Source organism: Seriola lalandi, unplaced genomic scaffold (assembly GCF_002814215.2).
Source record: "Seriola lalandi dorsalis isolate HSWRI2012SDOR001 ecotype SW California unplaced genomic scaffold, Sedor1 jcf7180002054885, whole genome shotgun sequence".
Taxonomy (NCBI): Eukaryota; Metazoa; Chordata; class Actinopteri; order Carangiformes; family Carangidae; genus Seriola; species Seriola lalandi.
The window spans coordinates 2,918,433-2,930,624 of record NW_019525437.1 but is presented as its reverse complement, the minus strand read 5'-3'; the positions used below and the strand labels follow the sequence as shown (position 1 = coordinate 2,930,624).

Below are 12,192 nucleotides of genomic sequence, written 5' to 3'. Positions count from 1 at the left end.
GGGGGCAACTGCAGTGACTCTGATGGAGTCTGACAGACAATATCAGGTTTCAAACATGGTTTTCTGCAGAGAAGGAGGAAAGAAGAAGAAATCATTCAGTGAGAGGAGAACTGTGGGGTGAAATACACAGAGGGGAGGGGGGAGGATAAAAGGGTGGAAAAAAAGAGGAAGAGAAGGTCAGAGGTGGAGGCATGAGGAGGGAGAGGCAGGCAGAGAGAGTGAAAAGAGCATGACAGTGGGATCAAGTCATTTCCAGTCTGTAATGTGAAACATGTGACACAGTTCTGTGATTTGTTTGCTATGAGCAGGTTTTACCAGTTTTAAACCACCAGATTTCAGTGAATGCACTTCAGTGTCTCCTAATGAAATGACTGCCTGCTCACCTTTGTGTTGGACATGGACAGAGACCAATAAAAGATGAGAGGAAGCAAGTTTAACTACGATAAATTCTCAAATCGTGGCCTTTAAAATGTTTATATTCTGTCTTCTTTATTAACATTATTCCTAATATCTCATTCCTGACAACATTTGAAGTTGTTATTATCTGCTCCTTTTCAAAGTTGCTGTTTATGCCGTTTGCTGTTAAGGCAAACTTAAACTTTGTCGTCTTTTCAATCAGTGTTAAGCTGCTGTCATAGGAGCTAGGGCTGTGCAATTAATCAAATTTTATTTTCAATTACAATTTTGGCCTCTAATTATAAAAACGAGAGAAAACTTTTATTGTGCACTGAAGGAAAATAGATTTCGTATTTGTCGTTGCAACATAAAAGTTCTCTTTCACATTCACCAACTCCGTTTCTGATGAAGACATTCGTCTATGATGCATTTTGGCATCTCTATCTGACCCTGTGCAGCACTCTCACACACCTTGGAGCACTGTGCACCACGCACACACACACACACACACACACACACACAATCACAAACCCTGCTCTTAGTTACAACGGAGACAACTCAACGTTTTGAAGTGTGGTTCAGGCTTTTTCATGCAAGGAAACACGAGCAACCTCGTTGAACGTCTGTCATATACAGACGGAGAAATGTACAGTTCATGTATCATGCTCAGATATCCTTAACTTATATTGTGTATAACAGGAATAACAACATAGACACAGCGCTTTTTGTTTTGAAGTCATTGTTTTTCTGTCCAAAGTCAATGAGAAATCAAGCTGAATAATCGTGATTTCAATATTGAACAAGATAATCGTGATTATGATTTTTGCCATAATCGAGTAGCTCAGCAGTTCCTGTAAAGACATTTCACATTAAAAGTGAAAAGAGTGGCTCAGAAGGCAAACTCCTTTCCTTTGCTGGAAGGTATTTTAATGCGAAACATCAGCAGGAAGTGCAGGGACATTGACAGCAGTTAAACGCTGCTTGAAAGTAGAGATGACTGCAATGAATTAGTTTAGATACAAAACAGTGAAACCCAGTGTGAAATACAGGATTACTGCCAACTACAAGTGTCTCCATGTATGCTGTGTGTGCAGATCCACAGTCGAGTTTTGGGAGTGTTGGTAATATTACCCATGAAGAGGGGTTCTATACTCAACTGATGTCTTTCTCATTACAAGCCTTTCAAAGAGAACCAATTCCATTTCCATTGGGGTGGGACGGGCCCGTTCTCTTTTCTATTCCCTACAGTCCTCATGCTCTAATTATTTCCATTATTTTCTACTTTTCAACCAGTGTGAAGCTGCTATCACAGGAGCTTAACATTTCCTGAAAAATCCTTCCCTTTCCTGAGAGCTGTTTTAATGTGAAACATCACCAGGAAGTCCAAGGTCACTGACAGCAGATTAACACCGCTTGAAGAAACTACAAAGTAGAAGTGACTGTAATGTATGAATTTAGAGCAAAACCTGACAATTAGATCCAATAACAGGAATGCAGATACATTTACAGGACAATGTGAGGTTTGTATTTAATAAACAACAACGGTGTCCTTCTGTCAGGAGCCCAAAACTGCTGACAAAGCTTGTTTCTTTTTGTGTCCTGGGATAAGACTAAAAGCAGGAATACAGGAATGATTGGCTTGGTTTTGTCATGATTTGGGTGTCACGACTGACCAGAACAAGTTGGACCAAGTCCTGTCTAGTCTGGATCAGTTGGTGTTAATATGTCAGTCAGTTTGTCTCGAACTGGGTAGACACTGTACAAATTCATTTGAAATTGGTCATTGGTCAGAATAATTTTAGAAACCGGCTGAATTTCAGCCACATTGGTCATTAGAGGTTCAGTTCGACGGTGGAAAGTGACGCCTGACGCCTTGCTGTTGGGCAATCTGATGGTTTTCTCTAATAATGGGTGTCTGTCTGGAGTTTGCTTAGTTCCATGATTCTACTTCCCTGTAGAAAGTTTGTTTTAATATTATTGGAGTTTTATTCTAAATGCTGTGGATGGTAGTCTTAAAACTTTATTGGAAATGTCAATGGACAAAACAGATAGGGGGTTCTGTTCTTTATGGAGGTATATTTGTCTCAATATTATTTGTGTGAACAGATCCTGTGTTAAATGTGTAATCTAAAAAATAAAACACCTTCCACAAATACAAGAAAATAAAAAACATATTGGAAATATAAAACAGATCTGCAAATACAGAAAAAAAAACAAATCTGTGAATACATTAATTCAATTTGAAAATAAATGCAAAGTACTTATCTTCCTAACATTAACAACTTCTACACAGGCATTTGTGAATCAATTTTCAATTCTTGGATCTCAATTCTACACTTGTGGATTAGCATTTTACACACACAAAGTTTTGAGACAAACTTTCCTCCAATTTCTGAACAATAATTCACTTGTGTCACTCAGACACTTTGTGCTCTTAATTAGAAAAGGGGAAATGGCATCGTCAGCAGGCGATCACATATTTTCACAAAGTCTTAGATGAGCCGTTTTTTTCCTCAAATAATCGGCGACAAGTAACGTTCACTATCCATCCTCATAGGTTTTATGTTCCGCTGTTGATGAGTCCAATCAGAGTATAAAAGCTGTAGAAAATGTGTTTAGAACTTGTTGTTTGAGTCGATGTATTGCACCCAATTATCAAATCCTGCAGTGTCTCAGTTTCACTCTGTCCTTCCGTTGCAGAATTCACTGGTTTTCTTTAATCTTTATCCACCATTTCATCCAAATTTAGCATTTTCAACAAATTCCAACATAAAACCAAAAACTGTTTTTCATAAATTCCCTTTACTGGTTTCAAGAATTTGTGTTATCTCAAGATTCACCAGGATGTGACTAACAGTCAGTGTACAGAGGGGTGGTCAGTCCTTGTTGTCATCGAGTTCCCATCTTAAACTTGCCAAATCTAGTTGCAGAGCTGAAAAAGCTAAAATTCTTCTTTGGTGTTCAGTAGGTTTCTCTCCTCTTCACTATCTGTGCTATAATCTCTTAACATATGTCGATAGACTCCCAGGCTGACTTTATCCACCATCACAAGATGATAACTAAATGGATTTCTGTCCATTATGCCTGTGTGACACGAGTGAAGAGATAAAGGTGGTCAAGGAAAAGGGTCGTTTCTTTCAGAGAGGTAAGAGGAGGCTAAGTTGTTGCTTTGCTCCGATACATAATGGGAAGCCTGAGGCAGCAGCTCTCTGAATCTCACAAAAGAAATCCTCCTCTCTGAATGGAGAGAAGGACATTGAAGTGTCATGGTGTCACTAAGAGGTAATAGTAAGACAGCGTTAGTGATGTAAGACTCCTGCTCATTTCCAAAACCTATTACCCCCTCAAGAGCTGTTGACTTGACCCCAACCAAATGACTGCCAGGCACACAAATGATTGACATTTTACTTGCCATTGTTAAGTGTGGATTACATCCTCAGGAAAGCTAACGGCTCAGTGTTCCACTTTCAGAAATAACAATGATTTGTATGCTGATCCTGTTTTCCTGGTTCCTCCTGCAGCTGGGGGGCCTGACCCTGCTGGCCATGGGGATCTGGGTGAGCGTGGACGGGAGCTCCTTCTTGAAGCTGCTGGGGCCTTTTGCTGGCCAAAGTATGCAGTTCGTCAACGTGGGCTTTTTCTGCATCGCCATTGGGGTCATATTGGTGCTGCTGGGGCTCCTGGGCTGCTGTGGGGCCCACAAGGAGAGCAAGTGTCTGCTGCTCACGGTTGGTGCATCACACCTAATCTATCTCATTTCCATACAAGTGGAGACGTAAGCTGAAGGCGTAGTGTAGGTTTGCTTCACCAATGTGCCCAAGGTAGAAAGATAGCACTTTTCTCTAAACCTGGCGCCGTTGCCTGGATACTAATATTTTAGTATCCAGTTTTCTGGCAGCTGTTGTATGATAAAGCTGCTTTGTAGAGTTCTGGGAACTCCGGAACAGAAGGAGTAAGATTTTCATCCATTGCTTTAAGGTAATGTCACTGACAGCTTTCATCTCATTGGTTGTTCATACAAAGAAACGTGAGTTGGCTTTTCCCAAAATGTTGAAGATTTATATTATCAGTCAAGAAGCCCCCGAGTGAAGCCTCATTTTATGAGTCAAATCTGACATGGGTCATTGTATGTAAAGAAATGTAGGATGATAGGATCGTAAACTTTCCAAAGTTATGTCAAAACCAACAAGGTTGTGATGCTATCTGTCCACACCTTCCAAAGTCCTCAAAACCGCACCGCCTCAGTTGCAGTTCCCGTTACAGTCAGTAGTCAGGTATCCAACCAGCAGTCTGAGGTGCGAAAAAAGTGTTTACATATTGCAAAATATTACTTTGTCGAATAGTCTGAAAAACCACCTCATGCAAGCGTATGAATTTTCCCAGTTTTTAAGTTCGCAATTTCGAACTGCACATTAAGCAGGTGAATGCAAACGCTGCTAGTGTCCACATTTTTTTTGACATTTGTCAATTTGAACGGTCACACAGACAAACTTAGTGCAAAAATAGCATGTCAGCTAGCTGTTGGTGAAAACAAGAGACGCAACATCATGTTGAAAACAATAACAAATGAACTGAAATCAGCTTGAGACGGACTTCAGAGCTTTACTGGTCCATATTTTCTAAACAATGAATCAAATGACTGTGTGTCTGCAGCTCTTCTAAGCTTTTGAGCCTCTTTTAGCTCCTGTTTTGTTTTTGTGGCACATTTACCATCTGATTCAGTCTCAGTGTTTCTATCAGCAGCAGCAGTTTTCTTCGGACAGGTGCTCACAAACCCAGTGTACACTACCTGCTCAGCGCCAAATAGCAGACATGACCATGTTACACTGTGTCTGCTGGGTGGTTATAGAGGAGGAAAATCAGCCAGTAGAGAGATGGTTCAGTCATTAATCGTCTATTGTGTCTCATTGCCCTTAAACTGAGTCAAACCACTGACATTATTATGTAAAACACCATTAATTATTGTTCATAGGTTCATAAGGTGCTTTTTACACCCAACTGCTCCACATTCAGCATCTCACCCATCCTTGCATTTACATCCTGCTCATCAACATCCCAGCTAATATCCACATCCGCCCCTCCTGCCTCATCCACATCAGTATCGCCACCCTCCCTCGAACGGCAAAGTGTACATTATTATACTCATTAACGACAGGTCTAACTACCTCTTAGTCCACCGCAGTGAGTCTAATGAGGAGCAGAGGCAGTACATTTCCCCCTGCAGAGCCCCCATCACATCCACATCTCCCATTGAGCTGAATGATGAAGGTGCAGCAGGATGCAGCGCACATCAGCCTCACCGTGAGAGACGGCTGGAACGGACTAAGTGAAAAGAATGGACGAGCTGATAGAATGGATCACTGTCTCTCCTTATTGTCTGGCTCTGTAATCAATCAAGCTTTATAAAACAATAATTGTGTAAAGGGCCACAGATATTCAGACATGCTGATGATTACAAACATTAGAATATTTTATGGTGCTTTACCACAGAAAATACAAACACTTATTTTATTTTAACAGATTTTTGTTATTTTCAATCAATTCTAGGGCTGAAACTAATTATTTTTTCAGATTTTGCGTTTGATTAATAATTATTTTATCGTTATTATTATCTTATTGCTTATTTTACTGATTTCTTTCAATGAATGGATTGATGGTTTAGTTTAAATCCCAGTCCAAAACCCAAGAAGAGAGGAAGCTCTGAACCTCTCTTCTGATTGGTTGACTGTTTTCTGAGTGATCCAATAAAAATAAAGCAGATTTCAGGTAAACACTCAGAGAAACCAAATCCTGCAAGGTTGGATGCTGAGAGCGGTGGCTGCTTTGTTGTGACATCACAAAGTTACAGAAGTCCTGACAGCTGGTTTTAAGTCTCAGTTTCTGAATACAGGCTGTGTGCATTTCTCTGTGGACTGAGGCTTTGATACTTTCAAAGTATTAATATAGAAACTAGACCTGCTTTATAACAAACAACACATGGCTCTACCTTTACAATATATGGAGCTTTAAAAGCTGTGGGCAAACACTGAAGTCATGACTTCACATCCTTACACAATTCTGACCAGATAACGTTAAAACCTAAAGTCAAGTTTTTTAAAAAGATTTTCTTACTCAGTTGTAAAGTTATATCACGTGATGTTTATTGCCAAACATGAAAGAAAAAGTGATGGTTAATGTTATTTTATAGTAGAATGTAATTCCAGTTTTCTGCTAATATTTTTCTATCAGAGATAATCATCTGGGAACATGTTAACATTGCTAAAAAATAAACATTGGGCGGGTGTCAAATTTAGTTATCGATACCAAACATTGGTTGGCTTCAGCTCTGTTTGTTTTATGTCTTTGTATTAAATGTGTTTTTTGGGTTTTGGAAAGTTGGAATGACAATAAGGAATTTAAAGATGTCGACTTGGGCTCTGGGATGAGCATATTTCATCATTTCATCGTTTTATAGGCAAAATGAATAATTGATTACATACTAATGACAATGACTGTTAGTTGCAGAACTAAAGTTATTGCATATGATAAGGTAAGATAATAAAACCCCAGCTGCAACAAAATGGATTTTTATTTGTTTAATTGTGAGTTTGCTGTCTGCTCTTCTTCCCCCCATGCAGTTCTTCTCCATCATCCTCATCATATTCATTGCTGAAGTGGCAGCAGCAGTCGTGGCTCTGGCCTACTCTTCATTTGTAAGTTCCCCCACTTCACCTCTTCCTCTTTTTTTCCCCACTTCCATTCACATCCTTACGACATCCTCTTCCTCCACTCCTCCTCTTCACTCCCTTTTCCTTTGTCTCTTTAATTCTCCTCGTCCCTCTCTGTTGTTCTCCCTCACCCCCTCACCTCCTCGTCCCACTCTCTGGATTTTATCTCCATGTAAATTCTCCATCATAGCCGCGGCCATCATTGAATTACTGGCTTTATGTCCGCCTCACTACATTCGGCTACTTAATGACTGCGGGATAGCCCGGGGCTGTGTGCGCTGTCTCTCACTTTGAGCAATTTATTACTCTGGAATATTGAAGCTAAAGCATTTTATATGCAAAACAGCCTATTTACATATATGTCCCCCTCTCACTCTCTCTCACACACACACACATACACACACACACACACATACACACACACAGATGCTCCATTTCCACTTAGTCCCTCGTATAATAATTACAAGGATTTCAAATGAGCTGCGTAAAAGGAGTTTAGTGAGGACTGGGATCCTAATAAAGAAAATAGAAAGTGGAGTTTTTTTATCCAATCAGACGATGTATCTGAGAGAGGTAATCTAACACACGTCTATCTACAGGGAGGAGCTGATGCACTGCTTGGGAATTTCGTTTGAGTTTCATTTTCAGTTTGCACTTCTGTTGTTGCTGAAGCAACAACAGAAGTGCAAACGCTCCAACGCCTAAAACGATCTTTGTTTACATTTCGCTGACAGGTGACATCTTGTGGCCGTGTGAGGAATGACTGCTGCTGCGCTGTTGTAGCTTCACATACACATCATTGCAGATTTAAAGGAGCTATTTGTAAGTTTTGCTATTGTTACATAACTAGCATTAGCATTACCAGCCATTTTCTGGGCAGCTCCTCCAGGCTGCATGTCGAAGTGTCTTTGGGCAAGATACTGAACCTCACATTGACCCTGATGTGCTGTTCCATCAGTGTAGGAGTGTGATGTATGAATGTGTGAGTGAATGGGTGAATGTGTTGTAAAGTGCTATATAAGTGCTAGTCCATTTACCATTTACCATTCTTAACAATGTAAAAGAAACATTATTAGTTCAGGATCAAACTTCATTCCTTTACTCACCAACAGCTGTTTCCAGAGGAAACCCATCACATCTTTTCTTCTACTGAAGTTAGCACGCTAACCAGCTATCCCGGACACGTCACTTTCTGACAGCGACTCACTCAGAGGACGTATGATAACCTCTTGTCTTGTAAACACAATGATTGCTGAAGCTATTGTCAAGCGATAATCACCATTACTGCTCAAGAAACCACGTTCAGCTGTAGAGAAAACTTACAAATAGCTCGTTTAGGTGCATCAGCTCATCAGGAAAAACCATTTTCATTTATCCCAATTGATGCAATTTTACAATTTCCTGTCCCCTGACTGCTTCTTCTGCCTGTGCGATGCCTGTGATGTAATGTGGCTGTGTGTGTGCTGCGTTTCAAAGGTAGGTCTGCTGATGTTAAAGGCCGTCAACAAATGTTGGCAGGTATCTTATTTTATTTGTTTATTTCATAAGAACAGTGCACATTAATGAACATCAGTATAAAATAAAAGATGTAAACGTACCGGGTTGTAGCATGAATGCTAATTTACATCTTTAGTCCCAAGGTGGGTAACATAAAACAAGAAGTACCAATAGATATAAAGATACAGTACACAAGTAGAAAGATGTGTATAGTATATCAATAGGGTACTAATGAATATGTGCTGTATGTGTGTGTTTTGTGTGTCCAGAGGGAGCTGTGTGAAGTCTGATAAATGCCCTCAAGTGATGTCAAGCTACATTAGCCACTGCTGGGAAAACAAACACAGATCTTCAACCAAGGTGATGGTGTTGAGTTGTGGAAGAAGAATCGTTGGAGTGATAAAAGAAAAGAGGTCTGGTTCTGCTCCATTAGTTTGTCCATCATGAGTCTGACACAAACCTCCTTTAAGAGAGGAGGTCTACGTGGACACCTGACCGAGCTTAACCAGATTTGAATCATAGCGGTGGCCGTTAAAGAATCATTTTGTAAAGGTTATATGCATTTTGGAGCAACGGTGTCCCATGGACTGGCGGACTATATGAGTAAACACTTATATGGGTCATTTTGGAAGGTACAGATTTTGTCATTTCATTTGAAAGACGTCTTTAAAATCTTATTTTCTTAATCAGGAGCCCTTCAATATTTCAGCCATTTTTCACAAGGAATATCATCTTGCCTCAACTGCTCAGAGCAAGATTCCTGGCTGGAGTCTGTGGGAGCTACGTGCAAATCGTTTCCATTTGTCTGAAGCTAATAGAAAGTTTTATTACCTCGTGATCTGTTCTGATCAACAGGAGAAAAACTTATGCAAACAGTCGTTGGATTACTAAAGGTCAAACAACATTTTGAGACTGACTTTGTAGTTGAATATAACTGCAGCACAAGCAGCAGAGTCGACTTCACTCATAAAGGTCAAAGTTCAAAGAAGTGAATGTGGTTTGTGATGGATTTATTCCATTGATTCGAGGTTAAAAGATTTTTACTGCATTCCGAGATTTTTTGTTTACAACTCAACATCATTTTTTTTTTTTGCAGTGTTCAGGTTTGCTCCAACTTTCCTGTGAATTCTGGTCATGTCCAATCTGGAGTGTGCCTGCTCTCACACAAAGAAGCTGAGAGAGTGTGAGTGTGTGTGTGTGTGTGTGTGTTGTCCTGTGTTTGTGTGTGAGTGTGTCCTTGAAGGCAGAGCTGTGTTCGCTGCTGCTGCTCAGGCAGTTTTGTTGAAATAAATCTGCCCCATTTCTCACTTGTCATTTACAAAAGCCAAGATAACCAAGGCGGACGATGTAAACGGCATCTGGTGGGAGGCGAATCGACAACAGGAGAGCACGCTGGTGTATGAGGAGGAGGAGAGGGAGGTGTGAGCTATTGTCTAAAGCTCAATGAAATGCGAGACATAACTCATAGATTTGTCTTCCTTAAGGAGATCACAGATATGGTTTAGAGCCAATTTAACGCACTGTTTGCTAGCTTTAGCATCATCTGTTCATTACAAACACAAAGGACATGGTCAGGATATAAGCGCGCAAGAGCAGCTGTCCATCTCCTGCTTTTGATAAGACACAGTAAACACAATAGCATCAGAATAATGAATATGGGCAATATACATCTAATATGCATATATATGGCCACCCGTGTCAATAAGTAAGAGACAGAGGCGGAGACAATGAAAGGAGACAATAAATAAAGTGTTGATCTATTCTGCTCTACTTATCTGTGGCATAAATCTGCCTTTTGGCCGCCGGGCCCCCGCAGCTCATCTAACCCAAGAGCCAATAACCTTCAGGTGGTCGGAATAACTGAGATTTAATAAGCAATTCCAGCAGGCATTATGAGAGGCCGTCAGTGGTCATGGTTGTTCTTCCCCCCCCACCCCCCAAGTGATTCGGAAGTGACCAGGGTGGAGATTTATTACCGGGGCTGATATGGACTTCACGGTGGATTAATGAAATAGATGTGATGTGGCGTTTAATGAATCATCCTGACGTCCGGGTGCAGTGAAGGAATGTGTTCTTAAAACGTAATCCAATACAGATTACTGTAGAAGGAAGAGGGAAGATTAGCTGCAGTTAGTCATGTAAGATGATCAACTACAATTACTTCAAAGCTTTAAGGCTCCACTAATCAATATCTGTGCATCACCAATCAGCTCATTGTTTTCTTTTTACTTCATTGTTCTGGTTCGGTCTCAGTGTTTCCAGCAGCAGCTCTCATAAACCCTCTGTGCACTAAGACAGCAGCTGTGAAGCAGAGCAGATGTGATTAGTCACTAGCTGGTGAACATGGTGGAACATTTAGCAGCTAAAGAGCCAGATGTTCCGTAACAAGTGTGAATAATAGACTTAAACTCATCAGGTTGACACAAAAACAAACAAACAAGCACCAAACGAACACTAGTGTGGCTGATCTGAAAATAGATGACTCGTGGTCGTATCCCTCCGCCACTCAGACTAGTTTCAGGTTACATCCCAGTTTCTCCAGAGTCATAAAATATGAACCATTTGTGTGAAAGTTTGTCATAGTGGCTGTGTGAAGTCTTGAGTAATGGATAATAAGTGTTTTGTGAGTTAACCGTGACGTTGACCTTTGACCTTTAGCAACCATGATCTAATCAGTTTACCAAATTTGAAGAAATTCCCTCAAGGTGTAGTAACACAGATATTGCGTTCACAAAGCCAAAACCATAAAGGCTCTTTCTTGAACTGATGCTGAGCTCTGTAACTTGAACCCAACAATAAAAAAAGCGGAGCACAAACTGGAACTTTGTTAATGGTAAATGACACAGAAGCAGATAGTTGAAATTTTGTATTTATCACCGCTTGTTGCATTTTTTTTTTTATTTCTGATATTTCCACTCAGTTTTTGTCTTTTCAAACTGTATTTAAGAGCCTATGAACACGCCATGAAGCATTCTCCCCTTTGTATGGCAAAGGTTTTTATTCATTGTTTTCCCTCTGATGGAACAATAACCAATTAGTAGCCGGCGAGTCGCTGAAGTACGAGACATCGATAATTATTTGAGTAAACAGGAATATACAAGGAAGCAACAAGAGATCAATAACGTGGAGCTGAAGATTTTTATCGTGTGTGTAGAAGGTGTTCACTCCGCTGTATTGATAGATGTCTTATCGCCTCACTCTGCTGTGTGCTTCTACACACATTGTGTGTGTGTGTGTGTGTGTGTGTGTGTGTGTGTGTGGGTCCATATCAGTGTGTAAGTGTGTGTGTGTGTTTAGCGGGATGTGGCGAGGCGCGGGGCCGAGTGACAGTGATGAATTAGCCCGCTGGTAATAACTCTCTGATCTCAGCCACTCTCCCAGCTTCTTGGGGGGCACTTTTAATTGTGGCATGTATCCCAGCATCCCCCTGGGCATCGTGTACGCCTGCCCCCCCCCCTCAATGTACACACAGAAGGAAGAAAACACACACTTTCGTACACATAAAGCTGCACATGGCCAAATGCACGTACAGTAACACAAACACACACACACACACACACACACACACACACACACACACACACACACACAC

General features: G+C 40.7%; 1 protein-coding gene across 1 annotated transcript in view; it reads left to right on the top strand.

Moving 5' to 3' along the window:
• tspan1 (tetraspanin 1) overlaps positions 1 to 12,192 on the top strand; it is a 20,840-nt gene that overhangs the window by 3,803 nt on the left and 4,845 nt on the right. Inside the window, exons 3-4 of the mRNA XM_023428828.2 lie at positions 3,918 to 4,124; positions 7,014 to 7,088. Of these exons, the coding sequence (XP_023284596.1) occupies positions 3,918 to 4,124; positions 7,014 to 7,088 (282 nt within the window). The remainder of the gene's footprint in view (positions 1 to 3,917; positions 4,125 to 7,013; positions 7,089 to 12,192) is intronic.